The 22052-nt window shown below is 52.9% G+C and overlaps 1 protein-coding gene across 1 annotated transcript in view; it reads right to left on the reverse strand.

Annotated features, from left to right (window-relative positions):
- Positions 1 to 5399: 5399 nt before the first annotated feature.
- Positions 5400 to 22052, reverse strand: part of LOC308148385 (brevican core protein-like) — a 31540-nt gene continuing 14887 nt past the window's right edge. The window contains 5 exon segments of the mRNA XM_080521848.1: positions 5400 to 8380; positions 10043 to 10225; positions 11779 to 11923; positions 12932 to 13014; positions 13297 to 13455. Of these exon segments, the coding sequence (XP_080377974.1) occupies positions 8151 to 8380; positions 10043 to 10225; positions 11779 to 11923; positions 12932 to 13014; positions 13297 to 13455 (800 nt within the window). The 3' untranslated portion in view covers positions 5400 to 8150.

A 22052-nucleotide genomic window follows, 5' to 3' on the forward strand; every position in this document is an offset into this window, starting at 1 on the left:
CCAAAGGTGAAGGTGGGGGGGAGGGGTGGGGAGGGGTTGGGGGTGGGGTTGGGGGTGGGGTGGGGGGGGGGGTTTGGGGGCGGGGCGTCTTGTGGGGTTTTTTGTTGGGTTTCCATCTCAGTGTTTTGGCCGGGCCGTCGAACAGGGCGGAGGAGACGTGTTAGCGAAACACAAGCGTTAGCGAAACACAAGCGTTAGCGAAACACAAGCGTTAGCGAACCTTCCTGTCCTGTGATGCAGAAACGAGATCAACGTTTTTTTTTTTTCCGTCCGCTGACGTTAGAAACTCCAGCTGAGCACAACTCGCAGCGCCCTCTGCTGTCCAGTCCTACCAAGGTGCTACGACCGGTGCTTCGTACTTCGTCCGACCGTCCAGTGTTTTACATTTTTATACTGTTTTAGACCAAACGTCCGTCTCGCCGCCGCAGAAGGAGGAGCTTTAGCATCAGTTAGCATCGTTTTCGCTCTCCGTATGTCCAACGTCATGATTTCTAATGTACTTTTATGTTTACGAATTTTTTTTAAACTACGACAGCGACTTATGTTTACGTACACGTCGGCTGTCGTGGCGTTACATCATCATCATGTGATGAATTTAGTTATAAATGTCCGCTGCCTCAGTGTTTCCTCGATATCGTCTCACCATCTAAAATCTGAGCTAGCGTAGCATAGCGTAGCTACACGACAAGCTAAAATTGTAGCAACGGACATTTTTGGAAACGTTGATCAGGAGGCTATCGGTTTTAGCATCACGTGACACGCTAATGTGAAAGTAGCTTTCCTTTGTATGTTAGCTGTTAGCTATCGTGCTGAATCAGGTTTTTTACCGCAGTATTCGCGAACTTCGCGTTAACGTCAAAGCCGCTCAACATTCGATGAATGTTAGCTTCGATTTGTTGGGGGAGATTCTTTTCAGGTCGCTAGCTAGCATAGCGTCACGTCTACATGAGCGACTGATGAGAAAACAGCCACTTTTTTTAATAAATGTTCAACATATTTACATTATTTTTTGTTTTTGTTTGTTATTATTTTTCCTCGTCACACGATAGCATGAAAGCAGCTAATTTAAACGTTGGCCACTATTATACAGTATTAAAACTATTCAGATTTTTTTTTCAAAGCAGTGCTACCTAGCTAGCTAGCATAGCATCTGATATCATTAAAATTAAAATATTTTCATCACTTTTAGTTATCACATCGACTTTACCCAGGAACATTAAAGCGTCGTATGTTTTATGGATGTTGGCTACGATCTGGTTGAATAGAATTGTTAGCTAACTAGCGTAGCATTAACGTACCGCGCTAAAACAGAAGCATCATAGAAAAAACTGAACGACATTGTTTGCTTGAACTTATCGAGGATGAGATGATTAGCATCGAGCTGTTAGCATCGCCTGTTAGCATCGACCTGTTAGCATAGTTTGTTTTCCAAGTACCTTATAATGAGAATATATGAAAGTAGGTTAACGACTATTTTTTGATAAACTGTAGAAATATTTTTTTGTCTCCTTGCTTTACAAGAAACTCACAATAACGACGGATTTAAAAAATAATAATAATAAAGAAATAAAGGTGTGTTTGGATTTTTACTCAGTAGAAAGAGATGCGGACCAGACGGGAGTTCTTCTTCTGCAGCAACAATAAAAATGCTCGGCCTGAAGATTCGCCGCGACGCCGTTTCTCTGAAACAGTTTGGGACGTTCGGCTTCGCTTCGCCTCTCGCTCACGTCCACAAACTGTTTTCGACATGAAGTCACACCTGAAACCGTTTACCTGTTGACCAGCTGCAGGGCGCCGTTTCCATGGTTACTTCCTCGTCCAATCAGCTTCCTCTGTGACAACGTGTAATCTTGAACTTTATTTTGGATTAAAGACCTGAGGCAGCTCAGGGTGAACAACTACGCCTGCCTCTGTTTCTTACACACACACACACACACACACACTGAGGCTACAAGCTAATGCTAATGCTAACAGCAGCTCCAGCGGAAGGTGGTTCATGTTATTTCTGGATTATTCAGACAGGCAGGAGCAGCGCAGGACGGAGGACTTGGAGTTTGAGTCTCTGGGGGACGTCAGAACAGGAAGTTGACGTCAGAACAGGAAGTTGACGTCAGAACAGGAAGTTGACGTCACAACAGGAAATTGACGTCAGAACAGGAAGTTGACGTCAGAACAGGAAGTTGATGTCAGAACAGGAAGTTGACGTCAGAACAGCAAGTTGATGTCAGAACAGGAAGTTGACGTCAGAACAGGAAGTTGATGTCAGAACAGGAAGTTGATGTCAGAACAGGAAGTTGACGTCAGAACAGGAATTGACGTCACAACAGGAAGCTGATGTCAGAACAGGAAGTTGATGTCACAACAGGAAGTTGATGTCAGAACTGGAAGATGACGTCACAACAGGAAGTTGACGTCAGAACAGGACATTGATGTCAGAACAGGATGACATCACAACAGGAAGTTGACGTCAGAACAGGAAGTTGACGTCACAACAGGAAGTTGACGTCAGAACAGGACATTGATGTCAGAACAGGATGACATCACAACAGGAAGTTGACGTCAGAACAGGAAGATGACGTCACAACAGGAAGTTGACGTCAGAACAGGACATTGATGTCAGAACAGGATGACATCACAACAGGAAGTTGACGTCAGAACAGGAAGATGACGTCACAACAGGAAGTTGACATCAGAACAGGACATTGATGTCAGAACAGGATGACATCACAACAGGAAGTTGACGTCAGAACAGGAAGTTGACGTCACAACAGGAAGTTGACGTCAGAACAGGAAGTTGATGTCAGAACTGGAAGATGACGTCACAACAGGAAGTTGACGTCAGAACAGGACATTGATGTCAGAACAGGATGACATCACAACAGGAAGTTGACATCAGAACAGGAAGTTGACGTCACAACAGGAAGTTGACGTCAGAACAGGAAGTTGACGTCACAACAGGAATTTGACGTCACAACAGGAAGTTGACGTCACAACAGGAACTTGACGTCACACGTTGGACCGGAGCCGGATCAGAACCAGCGCCGAGCTCCTGACACCGACCGGCTGATTACTTTCCGAACTCTGAGCTCAGTGGAGAGAAACAACAGCAGAACTGTTGCCATGGAAACCAGGCACAAATAATGACCTGAGGGCTTCTGGGTCCACCAGGTGAGGGTGGAGGTGATCCAATGACCTCCACCAGGTGAGGGTGATCCAATGACCTCCACCAGGTGAGGATGGAGGTGATCCAATGACCTCCACCAGGTGAGGGTGGAGGTGAACCAACCTTCAACTCCACCCGGAGTTCAACATGTTTAGAAAACAACAGGAAGTTTCAGTCTCATTACATTGTGTTTAAAAATCAGAAGTAATCTGATTACTCCCAGTGAACATGCGAAGCAGCTCTCCTCTCTGGGAATGTTGTTTCTGGGTGGAGTTCCTGACTGATGCAGTCATGTGTGTGTGTGTGTGTGTGTGGGGGGGGGGGGGGGGGGGGGGGTCTGGAACACGGGGGCCTTTCATGGAGTTGTTTTCTCTGGTTCAGTAACTGATGACGTGATGGTTTGCCTGTTTCAGTCTGGGGGGGGTCCTCTGGAGGGGGGGGTCCTCTGGGGGGGGGGCTCTGGAGGGGGGGGCCTCTGGGGAGGGGGGGGGGTGTCCTCTGGGGGCGCCACAGAGCTGCAGAATCACTTTTTCAGAAGTGCATTAGCCGGCGAGACGAGTTCCCCTCCAGGTGTCTCTGGTTGCTCTTTTTCAGACGTCGTCGGCTTTTTAAAAAAAAAAATTAGAATCAGAACAATTCAGAATGAAGAATAAAGCCGTTTGCATGACGTCTCAAGAGAAACTGCATCGTTTTCAAAAAGTTGCATTTTCACCCGTTTCCATGGAGACAGAGTCGGAGCGTTTTCAAAAAGTTGCACTGAGCATTAGCACAACTACGAGGGACCCCGGCCAGGGAGCGTAGGACCAGGACTAGGACTAGGACAAGGACTAGGACCAGGACCAGGACCAGGACTAGGACCAGGACCAGGACCAGGACTAGGACTAGGACTAGGACCAGGACCAGTAAACGACGAAACGCCTCCAAATGAATCCCAAATAACTGGCCCAGCTATAGACCTATAGAACTAGAAGCTACTGACGCTAGCAGCGGGAGGAGCAGGGCCATAGACCTATAGAACTAGAAGCTACTGACGCTAGCAGCGGGAGGCGCGGGGCCATAGACCTATAGAACTAGAAGCTACTGACGCTAGCAGCAGGAGGAGCGGGGCCATAGACCTATAGAACTAGAAGCTACTGACGCTAGCAGCAGGAGGAGCAGGGCCATAGACCTATAGAACTAGAAGCTACTGACGCTAGCAGCGGGAGGAGCAGGGCCATAGACCTATAGAACTAGAAGCTACTGACGCTAGCAGCAGGAGGAGCAGGGCCATAGACCTATAGAACTAGAAGCTACTGACGCTAGCAGCAGGAGGAGCAGGGCCATAGACCTATAGAACTAGAAGCTACTGACGCTAGCCGCAGGAGGAGCAGGGCCATAGACTTATAGAACTAGAAGCTACTGATGCTAGCAGCAGGAGGTGCGGGGCCATAGACCTATAGAACTAGAAGCTGCTGACGCTAGCAGCAGGAGGCGCGGGGCCATAGACCTATAGAACTAGAAGCTACTGACGCTAGCAGCAGGGGGGGCAGGGCCATAGACCTATAGAACTAGAAGCTACTGATGCTAGCAGCAGGAGGCGCGGGGCCATAGACCTATAGAACTAGGAGCTACTGACGCTAGCAGCAGGAGGAGCGGGGCCATAGACCTATAGAACTAGAAGCTACTGATGCTAGCAGCAGGAGGCGCGGGGCCATAGACCTATAGAACTAGATGCTACTGATGCTAGCAGCAGGAGGCGCGGGGCCATAGACCTATAGAACTAGAAGCTACTGATGCTAGCAGCAGGAGGAGCGGGGCCATAGACCTATAGAACTAGAAGCTACTGATGCTAGCAGCAGGAGGGGCGGGGCCATAGACCTATAGAACTAGAAGCTACTGATGCTAGCAGCAGGAGGCGCGGGGCCATAGACCTATAGAACTAGAATTATATAACTGTTTAAGAGCAGGAATTTCTATGTGCTGTCTTCTGCGTTTTTAGTGTATTGTTTAGCATTTAGTGAGTCACAGCGCCCCTAAAGGCCTGGCAGGTGTACTACAGCCCTGAAACCTCGTGTTGAGACTTGTTCATAGAGACGAGTTCATAGAGACGAGTTCTTTGGAGAAGGCTGTGGAGAAGGAAGAGGTTCTAGCGTGGTGTGGACGTGGTCTTGAGGAAATACTGGAAATGTGACCTGATGACCAGAAGCTAACGGACGTTAAAATAGAAAAAAAAATAAAAATAGACGAGTGGAGAAGGTTGTGTTTTAACAGCTCCTCTTATTTCAGACAGACAGACAGACACACAGTGTAACGTAGAAAACACAGATAGAACATCTGGACGCATCACATGACCTTGTCTTTCCTCACACGACGAGCTCAGACACTAAAACCAGCGGAACCGACTCCAGTGTGACGGAGTGGAGGATCTGAACGTGGTTCTGCTGAGCTAGCAGACGGTCGCGTTCAGACGGTCACGTTCAGACGGTCACGATCAGACGGTCACGATCAGACGGTCACAATCAGACGGTCACGATCAGACGGTCACGATCAGACGGTCACAATCAGACAGTCACGATCAGACGGTCACAATCAGACAGTCACGATCAGACGGTCACAATCAGACGGTCACGATCAGACGGTCACAATCAGACGGTGACCGTTCAGACGGTGACCGTTCAGACGGTCACGTTCAGACGGTCACGATCAGACGGTGACCGTTCAGACGGTGACCGTTCAGACGGTCACGATCAGACGGTGACCGTTCAGACGGTCACGTTCAGACGGTCACGATCAGACGGTGACCGTTCAGACGGTCACGATCAGACGGTCACGATCAGACGGTGACCGTTCAGACGGTCACGTTCAGACGGTCACGATCAGACGGTGACCGTTCAGACGGTGACCGTTCAGACGGTCACGATCAGACGGTCACGATCAGACGGTGACCGTTCAGACGGTCACGATCAGACGGTGACCGTTCAGACAGTCACGTTCAGACGGTCACGATCAGACGGTGACCGTTCAGACAGTCACGTTCAGACAGTCACGATCAGACGGTCACGTTCAGATGGTCAGCGATCAGACGGTGACCGTTCAGACAGTCGCGTTCAGACGGTCACGTTCAGACGGTCACGTTCAGACGGTCACGTTCAGATGGTCACGTTCAGACGGTCAGCCTTCAGACGGTCACGTTCAGACAGTCACGTTCAGACGATCAGCGTTCAGACGGTCACGATCAGACGGTCAGCGTTCAGACGGTCAGCGTTCAGACGGTCAGCGTTCAGACAATCAGCGATCAGACGGTCACGATCAGACAATCAGCGATCAGACGGTCACGTTCAGACGGTCACGTTCAGACGGGATCAATAAGTTAAAACCTCACGTCTTCATAGATTCCCCTGAATTCCACCAGAAACACTGAAACCTGCAACCACAAACACTTTTGTACAAAAATGTGGAAAAATGAGTAAAAACACGTGGAAAAGTAGGAAATTAAACCAAAGTTTCAGTTTTAGTGTCGTTTTCATGGAACTTTACCGATCAGGACTCGTAACGCTGACAAGGTTTGGTTTGTTGTTTGTCGTCACGACGACGTTTGTCCTGTTTGGACCAATGAATGACTTGTGTCGAGACTCCGTTTCCACGACAACATCTCCACTGAGAACTCGTCCCTTTAGTTTCAACAAAGTTTCATGTTTACGCAACAACGTTCTGAAAAGGATGTCTGTTTACATGAAATGGCAGAAACACTGAACAAGATGTAGTTCTCCTGTTGGGCCACTGGTGGTGCTGTTGGTAGTCTTAGAACTGAAACCCAGCAGGTGAACAGTGAGCTGGACCAAGTCGGATTGTTATTATAGTGACTGTCAAAATAAAAGCACCAAGTCGGATTGTTATTATAGTGACTGTCAAAATAAAAGCACCAAGTCGGATTGTTATTATAGTGACTGTCAAAATAATAGCACCAAGTCAGATTGTTATTATAGTGACTGTCAAAATAAAACCAGCAAGTTGGATTGTTATTATAGTGACTGTCAAAATAAAACCACCAAGTCGGATTGTTATTATAGTGACTGTCAAAATAAAACCACCAAGTCGGATTGTTATTATAGTGACTGTCAAAATAAAAGCACCAAGTCGGATTGTTATTATAGTGACTGTCAAAATAAAAGCACCAAGTCGGATTGTTATTATAGTGACTGTCAAAATAATAGCACCAAGTCAGATTGTTATTATAGTGACTGTCAAAATAAAACCAGCAAGTCGGATTGTTATTATAGTGACTGTCAAAATAAAAGCACCAAGTCGGATTGTTATTATAGTGACTGTCAAAATAAAACCACCAAGTCGGATTGTTATTATAGTGACTGTCAAAATAAAAGCACCAAGTCGGATTGTTATTATAGTGACTGTCAAAATAAAACCAGCAAGTTGGATTATTACTGTGACCGTCAAAATAAAACTACCAATTTGGATTGTTGTTCCGGTTTCTTCAACAAAGACTCGGTCTGGGTGCACGGTTGCTTTACCGACGCCATGGAGACGACGTCATACCGTCCCTCTACTGAGCATGTGCAGAACAGCCTAGAACCCGAGTGTTTCCAGAAAGTGTCGTGTCCCACGTTTCCGCTGAGTCGGGGTGTTTTCAATGAGCTCGTCTCCGCTGTCGCGTACAAAGACCTCGAAATGCTAAACGAGCTTCAGACGGACTTTTCAGACGCATAAATAAAATCAAGAGGAAGTTTTACCTGCAGCCACCAGGAGGCGCTCTGGCCTCCTTGCTAACATTGACCGAAGTAACGGGACACGTTCTGCCGCCGTTTGTTTTGAACATCATGCAAAAGCATAAAGGTGGAAGTGGTGGTGTGACGTGGAGTGAACGGCCCCCTACAGGAGGAACGGTGAACCGCAGGTGAAGTCAGAGCAGGTGAGTCAGTGGCGCCGCGGAGGAAACAAAATGGCCGACGGCTGAAACGGGATTGTTCTTGTTGGTGGAGCGAGGCGACGATCAGTTCAGCGTGACGCCGCGGGTCTGTTTCTTCTCCCGCAGCCGGTGCTGGACTCGCCTCTGGATCGGGCTCCACAGGCTCTGCAGCAGGTCCTGGTCCTGGTCCTGGACCTGGACCTGGACCTGGACCTGGACCTGGTTCCCTGGAGTCCGGCTGTGGTGGACGTGGTCTTCCTGGTTTTGTCTGTCCCTCTGACGACGGAGACTCTCCGCCTGGTGGAAGGCGGCAGCTGAGGACAGAAACAGACGGTGAACGACGATGCCGCTAACGCCTCGTTTCCGCTAACCCCTCATCGTCCCTAACCCCTCGTTTCCGCTAACCCCTCGTCGTCCCTAACCCCTCGTCGTCCCTAACCCCTCGTTTCCGCTAACCCCTCGTCGTCCCTAACGCCTCGTTTCCGCTAACCCCTCGTCTTCCCTAACCCCTCGTCTCCGCTAACCCCTCATCGTCCCTAACCCCTCGTTTCCGCTAACCCCTCGTCGTCCCTAACCCCTCGTCGTCCCTAACCCCTCGTTTCCGCTAACCCCTCGTCGTCCCTAACGCCTCGTTTCCGCTAACCCCTCGTCTTCCCTAACCCCTCGTCTCCGCTAACCCCTCGTCGTCCCTAACCCCTCGTCTCCGCTAACCCCTCGTTTCCGCTAACCCCTCGTTTCCGCTAACCCCTCGTCTCCGCTAACCCCTCGTCGCCGCTAACCCCTCGTCGTCCCTAACCCCTCGTCGTCCCTAACCCCTCGTCGTCCCTAACCCCTCGTCTCCGCTAACCCCTCGTCTCCGCTAACCCCTCGTTTCCGCTAACCCCTCGTTTCCGCTAACCCCTCGTTTCCGCTAACCCCTCGTCGTCCCTAACCCCTCGTTACCGCTAACCCCTCGTCCCCGCTAACCCCTCGTCGTCCCTAACGCCTCGTCGCCGCTAACGCCTCGTCGCCGCTAACGCCTCATTTCCGCTAACCCCTCGTTGCCGCTAAGCCCTCGTCTCCGCTAACCCCTCGTCGTCCCTAACGCCTCGTCTCGGCTAACCCCTCGTTTCCGCTAACCCCTCGTTTCCGCTAACCCCTCGTCATCGCTAACCCCTCGTCTCCGCTAACCCCTCGTCGCCGCTAAACCCTTGTTTCCTCCTCAAAACTTGGTTCTCAGTTCTGGACCTCAGTAGAAACTCAAATTCTGGAGTTTTAAAGCGCCAAAGTGTTTTTCTCCATTTGGCCTTTTGTTTAGACCAGAATCGTCCACAAGGGGGCGCCACCCTGAGACGGAAGGTTAGGACTGTCGTCAGCACAGGAGGCTAACGTCAATAACCACCTCTGCTAGATGTAGCGGTTAGATGCGGCTAGCGGTTAGCAATCTTGGTTTGAACCAAGAGCCCAAACAAAACTAAACTAAAACACTTTCAAACTGCAGATTTTCAGTTTCAACTGAGGTCCGGCACTAAAGATCATGTTTTAACAAGGGATTAGCCACTAGCGGTTAGCCGCTAACAGGACGAGTATAACCTTTGACCTCCATGTGATTTAGAAATTACCCTGTGTTGCTCTGCGGCTGGTTGTCGACGCTCAACCATCATTTTTACTTTTCATGTGAGCGAAGGACCGCTATGCTATCGCTATGCTATCGCTATGCTATCGCTATGCTACAGCTATGCTACCGCTATGCTACCGCTATGTTGTTGTCATGTTTGACAGTCCATGTGGCCAGTCAACACGCCAAACATCCGTACCGTCAAAACGTCCCGACAGGAAGTAGGACGAACCAGGATCAGGACGAAGCTCCATGTTTGATTTTTATCCCTCAGAAATTTTAAAAATCGATTTAAAGACAGTTTTCTGGAGGCTGGAGACGTGAGAACATCGGTTTGAAAAAACTCCGTGTTGGTCGGACGCCTCCCTCAGACACTCACGGGTGGTGCAGCTGACTTTGGGTGCGTCCCATTGGCCGTTGGCGCGGCAGCGGATGGTGGGGGCGTGTCTCTGGATGAGGCCCTTCCTGCAGTGGTAGCGCAGCAGCGTGTTGACCTCGTAGCGAGACTTCCTGGCCCCAAACACTCGGGCGTCCGTCACCTCGGGCGGCTGGCCGCACGACACTGGACCGGGAGAGCAGACAGGTGAGACGCCGGTACGACGCCGGTATGACGCCGGTACGACGCCGGTATGACGCCGGTACGACACCAGTATGACGCCGACGTGCTCCGAGGAAAAGAGTTCCGGCACAGAGCGACGTCGGAGCGCCACAATACTATGTTCACGGCATGTGCCGTTAGCGGTTAGCATTCGTAGTTAGTGCTAGCTAGCACCTGTTGGTTGTAGCTGTTAGCACTCATCTCTTACCGTTACCTGTTAGCAGTGAGCACTAGCGGTCCCTGTTAGCAGTGAGCACTAGCGGGTCCCTGTTAGCAGTGAGCACTAGCGGGTCCCTGTTAGCAGTGTGCACTAGTGGGTACCTGTTAGCAGTGTGCACTAGCGGGTACCTGTTAGTAGTGAACACTAGCGGGTCCCTGTTAGCAGTGAGCACTAGCGGGTCCCTGTTAGCAGTGAGCGCTAGCGGGTCCCTGTTAGCAGTGAGCGCTAGCGGGTCCCTGTTAGTAGTGAGCACTAGGCGGTACCTGTTAGCAGTGAGCACTAGCGGGTCCCTGTTAGCAGTGAGCACTAGCGGGTACCTGTTAGCAGTGAGCACTCGCAGTACCTATTAGCAGTGAGCACTAGCAGGTCCCTGTTAGTAGTGAACACTAGCGGGGCCCTGTTAGCAGTGTGCACTAGCGGGTACCTGTTAGTAGTGAACACTAGCGGGTCCCTGTTAGCAGTGTGCACTAGCGGGTACCTGTTAGCAGTGAGCACTAGCGGTACCTGTTAGTAGTGAACACTAGCGGGTCCCTGTTAGCAGTGAGCACTAGCGGTACCTGTTAGTAGTGAACACTAGCGGGTCCCTGTTAGCAGTGAGCACTAGCGGTACCTGTTAGCAGTGAGCACTAGCGGTACCTGTTAGTAGTGAACACTAGCGGGTCCCTGTTAGCAGTGAGCACTAGCGGTACCTGTTAGTAGTGAACACTAGCGGGTCCCTGTTAGCAGTGAGCACTCGCAGTACCTATTAGCAGTGAGCACTAGCGGTCCCTGTTAGCAGTGAGCACTAGCGGGTACCTGTTAGCAGTGAGCGCTAGCGGTACCTGTTAGCAGAGAGTACTAGCAGGTCCCTGTTAGCAGTGAGCGCTAGCGGTACCTGTTAGCAGTGAGCACTAGCGGTACCTGTTAGCAGTGAGCACTAGCAGGTACCTGTTAGCAGTGAGCACTAGCGGTCCCTGTTAGCAGTGAGCACTAGCGGGTACCTGTTAGTAGTGAGCACTAGCGGTACCTGTTAGCAGTTCTCACTAGCAGCTACCTGTTAGCAGTTCTCACTAGCAGGTACCTGTTAGCAGTTCTCACTAGCGGGTCCCTGTTAGCAGTTCTCACTAGCGGTACCCGTTAGCAGTGAGCACTAGCGGTACCCATTAGCAGTGAGCACTAGCGGTACCTGTTAGCAGTGAGCACTAGCGGTCCCTGTTAGCAGTGAGCACTAGCGGGTCCCTGTTAGCAGTGAGCACTCGCAGTACCTATTAGCAGTGAGCACTAGCGGGTACCTGTTAGCAGTGAGCGCTAGCGGTACCTGTTCCCTTCTTGCAGGTGAAGGTGAGGTGGTAGTTGCAGGGCACGTCGTTCCACTGGCCGCCCTCGTGCCAGATCATAACCACGCAGTCCTCCCCCGACTGGAAGAAGCTGTCCGGCTGGTTCGGCCTCCAGTGGTCGTATTGCTGCCGGAGGGAAAGTCGGCGTGAAAACATGGAACCCAACTGGAGAACCCTGTGGTTTTCAGCACCAGTGAGGGAGAAATGAGCCTGGAACTTGTGACTTAATGAACGGTGTAGTTTGTGGGAGGAGCCAGAGGGGGGCGCTGCTGAGTGGACGACGGCCGCAAGCTTCCTGCAGGACAAAATGCACAAACTCTCCATTTTTGCATTTGGAGTCTTTGTGTGAGGAGCTGAGCTCAGAACGTGCTACAATAACAACCCCCCCCCCCCCACACACACACACACACACGTTCTCAGGTTTCTACCCCCACCCCCCCCCCCCCCCCCCCATGTGTTCAGGTTGTGTCACTGGGATTGAAACGAGGCAGACGCGCGGCGTCACGGCGTTGGAAGGAGTCACGTCATGTCCAGAAACACCAGCTCACATGTTTTCAGCCCTCAAGTCACTGTGGAGCTTTTAATCCCACTGCTAGTAGCATTAGCTTCTATTATAAAGCATCTTCCTCCTCTAACACCAGATTATATAGCATCTTCCTCCTGTAATCCAGATTATAGAGCATCTTCATCCTCTAACACCAGATTATAGAGCATCTTCCTCCTGTAACCCAGATTATAGAGCATCTTCCTCCTCTAACACCAGATTATAGAGCATCTTCCTCCTCTAACATCAGATTATAGAGCATCTTCCTCCTGTAATCCAGATTATAGAGCATCTCCCTCCTCCAACATCAGATTATAGAGCATCGTCCTCCTCTAACATCAGATTATAGAGTATCTTCCTCCTGTAATCCAGATTATAGAGCATCTTCCTCCTGTAATCCAGATTATAGAGCATCTTCCTCCTCGAACACCAGATTATAGAGCATCTTCCTCCTCTAACATCAGATTATAGAGCATCTCCCTCCTGTAATCCAGATTATAGAGCATCTTCCTCCTCTAACACCAGATTATAGAGCATCTTCCTCCTCTAACACCAGATTATAGAGCATCTTCCTCCCACCAGTGTCTTACCATCGGCCTTCCGTCCGTCCATCTGAAGTCTCTCTCGAACATCCGGTCGTTGAGGCCGATCCACTGATAATCCGTCCCCAGACCTGCCGGGAAACGTTTCACACGTTAATTTAATTCAATTGTGACTTAAAAGTCAAATCCGTCTCTGAATCATCCGACGTTTAGCATCGAAACAAACCCCAAGTGTTTAACAAATCAAGTTTTACGTTTTAATTAGCTCCTCCCCTGAAGGAAGAGAAGTGACTCGCGACACCACCTGGTGGTGAAAAGTGGTATTACAACGCTAACCAGGCCGGCCACTCAGCCGGTTCACTGTGTGAGTTGGAGGTAAGTCCTCCCGGGTACCGACGTGAAAACGGACTTACGGTTGACGAAGGTCTGCTCGTCGTGCGACAGGATGCTCGCCAGGTGGGCGCCGTGCATGCGACACTCCCTCTCGGCGGCGTCCCAGGTCCGGCGGTGGGTGAAGTAGCGGTAGCAGTGAGACTGGAACTTCTGCCAGCCCAGTCCACAGACCTCCACGTCTGCAGGGGTGGAGGGAGAGGAACACGTCGGGAACACGTCAGGAACACGTCGGGAACACGTCAGGAACACGTCGGGAACACGTCGGGAACACGTCAGGAACACGTCAGGAACACGTCGGGAACACGTGGGGAACACGTCGGGAACACGTCAGGAACACGCCGGGAACACGTGGGGAACACGTGGGGAACACGTCGGGAACACGTCAGGAACACGTCGGGAACACGTGGGGAACACGTGGGGAACACGTCGGGAACACGTGGGGAACACGTCGGGAACACGTGGGGAACACGTGGGGAACACGTCGGGAACACGTGGGGAACACGTCGGGAACACGTGGGGAACACGTCGGGAACACGTGGGGAACACGTCGGGAACACGTCGGGAACACGTGGGGAACACGTCGGGAACACGTGGGGAACACGCCGGGAACACGCGGGGAACACGCGGGGAACACGTCGGGAACACGTCATGAACACGTCATGAACACGTCGGTAACACGTCGGGAACACGTCGGGAACATGTGGGGAACACGTGGGGAACGCGTCGGGAACGCGTCGGGAACACGTCGGTAACACGTCGGTAACACGTCGGTAACACGTGGGGAACACGTGGGGAACACGTCGGGAACACGTGGGGAACACGTGGGGAACACGTCGGGAACACGTCGGGAACACGTCGGGAACACGTGGGGAACACGTCGGGAACACGTGGGGAACACGTGGGGAACACGTCGGGAACACGTGGGGAACACGTCATGAACACGTCGGGAACACGTCGGGAACACGTGGGGAACACGTGGGGAACACGTCAGGAACACGTCGGGAACACGTCAGGAACACGTCGGGAACACGTCGGGAACACGTCAGGAACACGTCAGGAACACGTCAGGAACACGTCATGAACACGTCGGGAACACGTGGGGAACACGTCGGGAACACGTCAGGAACACGCCGGGAACACGTGGGGAACACGTGGGGAACACGTCGGGAACACGTCAGGAACACGTCTGGAACACGTGGGGAACACGTGGGGAACACGTCGGGAACACGTGGGGAACACGTCGGGAACACGTGGGGAACACGTGGGGAACACGTCGGGAACACGTGGGGAACACGTCGGGAACACGTGGGGAACACGTCGGGAACACGTGGGGAACACGTCGGGAACACGTCGGGAACACGTGGGGAACACGCCGGGAACACGCGGGGAACACGCGGGGAACACGTCGGGAACACGTCATGAACACGTCATGAACACGTCGGTAACACGTCGGGAACACGTCGGGAACATGTGGGGAACACGTGGGGAACACGTCGGGAACGCGTCGGGAACACGTCGGTAACACGTCGGTAACACGTCGGTAACACGTGGGGAACACGTGGGGAACACGTCGGGAACACGTGGGGAACACGTGGGGAACACGTCGGGAACACGTCGGGAACACGTCGGGAACACGTGGGGAACACGTCGGGAACACGTGGGGAACACGTCGGGAACACGTGGGGAACACGTCATGAACACGTCGGGAACACGTCGGGAACACGTGGGGAACACGTGGGGAACACGTCATGAACACGTCATGAACACGTCGGGAACACGTCATGAACACGTGGGGAACACGTGGGGAACACGTGGGGAACATGTGGGGAACACGTCAGGAACACGTCGGTAACACGTCGGGAACACGTCGGGAACACGTCGGGAACACGTGGGGAACACGTGGGGAACACGTCGGGAACACGTGGGGAACACGTCGGGAACACGTGGGGAACACGTGGGGAACGCGTGGGGAACGCGTGGGGAACGCGTGGGGAACGCGTCGGGAACACGTGGGGAACGCGTCGGGAACATGTGGGGAACACGTGGGGAACACGTCGGGAACGCGTCGGGAACACGTCGGTAACACGTCGGTAACACGTGGGGAACACGTGGGGAACACGTCGGGAACACGTGGGGAACACGTGGGGAACACGTCGGAAACACGTCGGGAACACGTCGGGAACACGTGGGGAACACGTGGGGAACACGTCGGGAACACGTCAGGAACACGTCGGGAACACGTGGGGAACACGTGGGGAACACGTCGGGAACACGTGGGGAACACGTCGGGAACACGTGGGGAACACGTGGGGAACACGTCGGGAACACGTGGGGAACACGTCGGGAACACGTGGGGAACACGTCGGGAACACGTCATGAACACGTCATGAACACGTCGGTAACACGTCGGTAACACGTCGGGAACACGTGGGGAACACGTGGGGAACACGTCGGGAACACGTGGGGAACACGCCGGGAACACGTTGGGAACACGTTGGGAACACGTGGGGAACACGCCGGGAACACGTCGGGAACACGTCGGGAACACGTGGGGAACACGTGGGGAACACGTCGGGAACACGTCGGGAACACGTGGGGAACACGTGGGGAACGCGTCGGGAACGCGTGGGGAACGCATCGGGAACACGTGGGGAACGCGTCGGGAACATGTGGGGAACACGTGGGGAACACGTCGGGAACGCGTCGGGAACACGTCGGTAACACGTCGGTAACACGTGGGGAACACGTGGGGAACACGTGGGGAACACGTGGGGAACACGTCGGGAACACGTCGGGAACACGTGGGGAACACGTGGGGAACACGTCGGGAACACGTCGGGAACACGTGGGGAACACGTGGGGAACACGTCGGGAACACGTGGGGAACACGTCATGAACACGTGGGGAACACGTCGGGAACACGTGGGGAACACGTCGGGAACACGTGGGGAACACGTCGGGAACACGTGGGGAACATGTGGGGAACACGTCAGGAACACGTCGGTAACACGTCGGGAACACGTCGGGAACACGTCGGGAACACGTGGGGAACACGTGGGGAACACGTCGGGAACACGTGGGGAACACGTCGGGAACACGTGGGGAACACGTGGGGAACGCGTCGGGAACACGTGGGGAACGCGTGGGGAACGCGTCGGGAACACGTGGGGAACGCGTCGGGAACATGTGGGGAACACGTGGGGAACACGTCGGGAACGCGTCGGGAACACGTCGGTAACACGTCGGTAACACGTGGGGAACACGTGGGGAACACGTCGGGAACACGTCGGGAACACGTGGGGAACACGTGGGGAACACGTCGGGAACACGTCAGGAACACGTCGGGAACACGTGGGGAACACGTCGGGAACACGTCAGGAACACGTCGGGAACACGTGGGGAACACGTGGGGAACACGTCGGGAACACGTGGGGAACACGTCGGGAACACGTGGGGAACACGTGGGGAACACGTCGGGAACACGTGGGGAACACGTCGGGAACACGTGGGGAACACGTGGGGAACACGTGGGGAACACGTGGGGAACACGTCGGGAACACGTGGGGAACACGTGGGGAACACGTCGGGAACACGTCGGGAACACGTGGGGAACACGTCGGGAACACGTGGGGAACACGTCGGGAACACGTGGGTAACACGCCGGGAACACGCGGGGAACACGCGGGGAACACGTCGGGAACACGTCATGAACACGTCATGAACATGTCGGTAACACATCGGGAACACGTCGGGAACACGTCGGGAACACGTCGGGAACACGTGGGGAACACGTGGGGAACACGTGGGGAACACGTCGGGAACACGTGGGGAACACGCCGGGAACACGTTGGGAACACGTGGGGAACACGCCGGGAACACGTTGGGAACACGTGGGGAACACGCCGGGAACACGTCGGGAACACGTCGGGAACACGTGGGGAACACGTGGGGAACACGTCGGGAACACGTGGGGAACACGTCGGGAACACGTGGGGAACACGTGGGGAACGCGTCGGGAACGCGTGGGGAACGCGTCGGGAACACGTGGGGAACGCGTCGGGAACATGTGGGGAACACGTGGGGAACGCGTCGGGAACGCGTCGGGAACACGTCGGTAACACGTCGGTAACACGTGGGGAACACGTCGGGAACACGTGGGGAACACGTCGGGAACACGTGGGGAACACGTCGGGAACACGTCGGGAACACGTCGGGAACACGTCGGGAACACGTCGGGAACACGTGGGGAACACGTCGGGAACACGTGGGGAAGACGTCGGGAACACGTGGGGAACACGTGGGGAACGCGTCGGGAACGCGTGGGGAACGCGTGGGGAACGCGTCGGGAACACGTGGGGAACGCGTCGGGAACATGTGGGGAACACGTGGGGAACACGTGGGGAACGCGTCGGGAACACGTCGGTAACACGTTGGTAACACGTGGGGAACACGCCGGGAACACGTCGGGAACACGTCGGGAACACGTGGGGAACACGTGGGGAACACGTCATGAACACGTCATGAACACGTCGGGAACACGTCATGAACACGTGGGGAACACGTGGGGAACACGTGGGGAACACGTGGGGAACACGTCGGGAACGATTACAAGGAGCCTCGGATTTATTTTCTACTTTGCACATAATCAGCCTCATAAACATCGATATAAAACACGAGATGCCTCATGCGCCACCTGTGACGTGCCTGCAGCGCCGCCATCTTGGATAGGTCTCCCGCTCTGATAAACAAAGATCCCAGACGAAAAGAGCCACAAAAACATCGGTAGCTCACTTGCTAGTCCACGTAGCGACACAAATATCTTATATAGGACCTTCAGAGGGAGACCTCTCCAAGATGGCGGCGCTGTAGCGTCTGACAGACTGTGTGGCATCTAGTGTTTTTATATCGATGCTCATGACTCTGACCTCTGACCTCTGACCTCTGACCTCTGGCAGCACAACCGTAAGGGAGTGAAAAAAAAACTGACAGCCGTTCAATCGGAGCGACACGAGAATCAAACCCGACGAGAACCGAACAAACGGAGCAGAAGACGGAACTTCTGGAACAGGACCTTTATTTACGCGTCCTGATTGCGTGTCGCAGCGCCGCCGCCGCCGCCGCCGCCGCCGCCGCCGCAGCTGCTGCACGCTTTGTTTCTCTACAACCAACATCTATTTGCTCCATTTCTGAGAAACTCTGGCCGAATAAAAGCTCCTCTGAGCAGCTCAACAGTTGGACCTCATTAGACAGCATAAACACACACACACACACACACACACACACACACACAATGGCTGCAGGGAACAAAGGCCTGGTTTGTATCAGAGCTTCAGATTAGAGTCAAACTGAAGATGCTGATGATGGAAAGACGGCGTCAGCCTTCGTCAGGCAGCCTCGTCTTCCTCAGCCCCCCCCCACCCCAGGTGGAGGGTCAGGTGATCTCTGCTGATGGACGCCGGGCTGGAGCCTCCATCAGCTCCCGGGGGGGGGAGGGAGGAGGGGGGAGGGGGGGGGGGGGGAGGGGGAGGGGGGGAGGGGGGGAGGGGGGAGGGGGGGGGGGCGAGTCGATCGCTGATTCACTGCTGCACAGCTGCAAAAGCTTTTCTGGCAAAATAATGGAGCAATTATGTGTTTTTCTTTTTTTTTTCTTCCTCTCTGCAGCGGAGGAGCTGCAGGAGGAGGAGCTGCAGGAGGAGGAGGAGGAGCTGCAGGAGGAAGAGCTGCAGGAGGAGGAGGTGCAGGAGGAGGAGGTGCAGGAGGAGAAGGTGCAGGAGGAGGAGGTGCAGGAGGAGAAGGTGCAGTAGGAGGAGCTGCAGGAGGAGAAGCTGCAGGAGGAGGTGCAGCAGGAGGAGGTGCAGGAGGAGGAGGTGCAGGAGGAGGAGGTGCAGGAGGAGGAGGTGCAGCAGGAGGAGCTGCAGGAGGAGGAGGAGGAGCTGCAGGAGGAGGAGGTGCAGGAGGAGAAGGTGCAGGAGGAGGAGCTGCAGGAGGAGAAGCTGCAGGAGGAGGTGCAGGAGGAGGTGCAGCAGGAGGAGGTGCAGCAGGAGGAGGTGCAGCAGGAGGAGGTGCAGGAGGAGGAGCTGCAGGAGGAGGAGGTGCAGCAGGAGGAGCTGCAGCAGGAGGAGGTGCAGCAGGAGGAGTTGCAGGAGGAGGAGGTGCAGCAGGAGGAGGTGCAGGAGGAGGAGGTGCAGCAGGAGGAGGTGCAGCAGGAGGAGGTGCAGCAGGAGGAGGAGCAGCAGGAGGAGGTGCAGCAGGAGGAGGAGCAGCAGGAGGAGGAGCAGCAGGAGGAGGTGCAGCAGGACAGCTGCAGGCCTCCGGGAGGGAAACATAACAGCATCAGTGAAATGTTGCACTGAACCCGCGACCCTTCACAGGGACCCGCCCTGCAGGCTGGGATTCCCCCCTGCCCCCCCCCCCCCCCCCCCCGCCCCCACAACCAGCCCAACAACCCTCCAGAAGCAAGCAGACGACAAACACCATAATCGTTCTTTTAAAAAAGCTCAAATTTATTCAGAACTATAATTGTTGACGCCTCCGTCCCGGTCGTCACGATGCAAAAACGTGTTCTTTCCCCGTCGTTCTTCAAACGTTCCCCGTCCACATGACAACATGAAAACAGGGTGTAGTTCCCCTCCAGGCCTGCAGGAGGCGCCGTGACTCAGGAGCCCAGCAGGAACACAGAAGAAGAGACGGAGCAGGGAAAAAGGTAGAACAGGACAAATCCAGCTTGTGTCCTTATTAAAGCATCAGCAGCTCCTGCAGCTCCAGTTGCTGTTGTTCATGATGTCACGGAGAGGGGGCGGGGCTAGAGGTGGAGAGGCGGGGCCGTGACGTCATCGTTTTGAGCTGTCAAACCCTAAACCGTTTTCCAATTCCTCCACTCTGGAACATATTTTTCTTCGGGCTCCTAAAGCGTCGTGAGGACGACCGGACAGTAACCATGGTTACGCCGTGTGGGCGGGGCCTCGGTGCCCGAGCTTTATTTCCAGTGTTTCAACTTTTCCATCAATATTTCTACTTTCTCTGTTTTGACTTTAGTTCTCAACCTTCCCTTTAAGTTACATTCAGATTATATTTACTTTGAGCGCTTTGATCTTTAATCTTCATCATCAACATCACCGTGCGCTTCAGACTGTTATCCTTCGCTCTTATTGTGAAAATTGTAGTTCATCGTGTCACATCGAGTTGTGCCACTGCCACAGACGTGACGGCGTCAGCTCCGTCTGTGACGCACGGCTTCATGTTTTCCTCGCGGGAACATCAAAGCAACAAAGCTCCCGAAGTTGCAGAAGCTTTTTAACAACAGATCTTCACTCAAAGCTCCCGAAGTTGCAGAAGCTTTTTAACAACAGATCTTCACTGAGTGAAAACTGATTCGCCGCCTCGTAAACTCGCCGTCGTCCGGCGCCAACACGCGAGGCTTCCAGCGGGAGCGTCGGCTCGTCTCCAAAAACGGCCGGCGACGCCGCGGAGCCCGGTGGAAAAGCTGATTCCTCCGAGCTGCTGAGTCATGATTCAGGAATTGGACCAGAGGCTGGAACTAATCAGAGCCGAGGCGACGCCCTGGCCGTGTTTACCCTGTGACCTCACATGTTCCCAGAGCTTCACCGCCACAACACACACTCTCACTTCACATACCCGCAGCCGCCGCCGTTCACACACACACGTAAGGCGCACGGCGTCGCCGGTTGCTGGAACGCGTCCAGACGGCGAGGAGCCACATCTGGAACCGCTGCAGCTGCCGACGACACCTTTTCACAACATTTTTACCCGTTTTAAGTGAGTTTATAAGAGTTTAAATTACTTTACATCCTAAAATCCAAAAGATATCGTCAACATTCCCACTTTATCATCAACTTTACCACTTTATCATCAACTTTCCCACTTTATCATCAACTTTACCACTTTGATCATCCCTTTCCCACTTAATCATCAATTTTCCCACCTTGTCATCAATTTTTCCCACTTTGTCGTCAATTTCCCACCTTATCATCAATTTTACCACATCACCATCAACTTTACCACTTTATCATCACTTTTCCACCTTATCATCAATCTCCCACTTTATCATCAATTTTCCACCTTATCATCAATTTCCCCACTTGATCATCAATTTCCCACTTTATCATCAATTTTCCCACTTTATCATCAACTTTCCCACCTTATCATCAATTTTCCCACCTTATCATCAATTTCCCACTTTATCATCAATTTTCCCACCTTGTCATCAATTTTTCCCCACTTTGTCATCAATTTCCCACCTTATCATCAATTTTAACCACATCATCATCAATTTCCCACTTTATCATCAACTTCCCTACTTTATCATCAACTTCCCTACTTTATCATCAACTTTACCACTTTATCATCAACTTTACCACTTTATCATCAATTTCCCACTTGATCATCAATTTACCAACTTTATCATCAACTTTACCACTTTATCATCAATTTTCCCACCTTATCATCAATTTCCCACTTTATCATCAATTTTCCCACCTTGTCATCAATTTTTCCCACTTTGTCGTCAATTTCCCACCTTATCATCAATTTTACCACATCATCATCAACTTTACCCACCTTGCCCATCAACTTTTACCACTTTATCATCACTTTTCCACCTTATCATCAATTTCCCACTTTATCATCAATTTTCCCACCTTATCATCAATTTCCCACTTTATCATCAACTTCCCTACTTTATCATCAACTTTACCACTTTATCATCAACTTCCCTACTTTATCATCAACTTTTACCACTTTATCATCAACTTTACCA

The sequence above is a fragment of the Blennius ocellaris genome (assembly GCF_963422515.1).
Source record: "Blennius ocellaris genome assembly, contig: SCAFFOLD_225, whole genome shotgun sequence".
NCBI classification, from domain to species: domain Eukaryota; kingdom Metazoa; phylum Chordata; class Actinopteri; order Blenniiformes; family Blenniidae; genus Blennius; species Blennius ocellaris.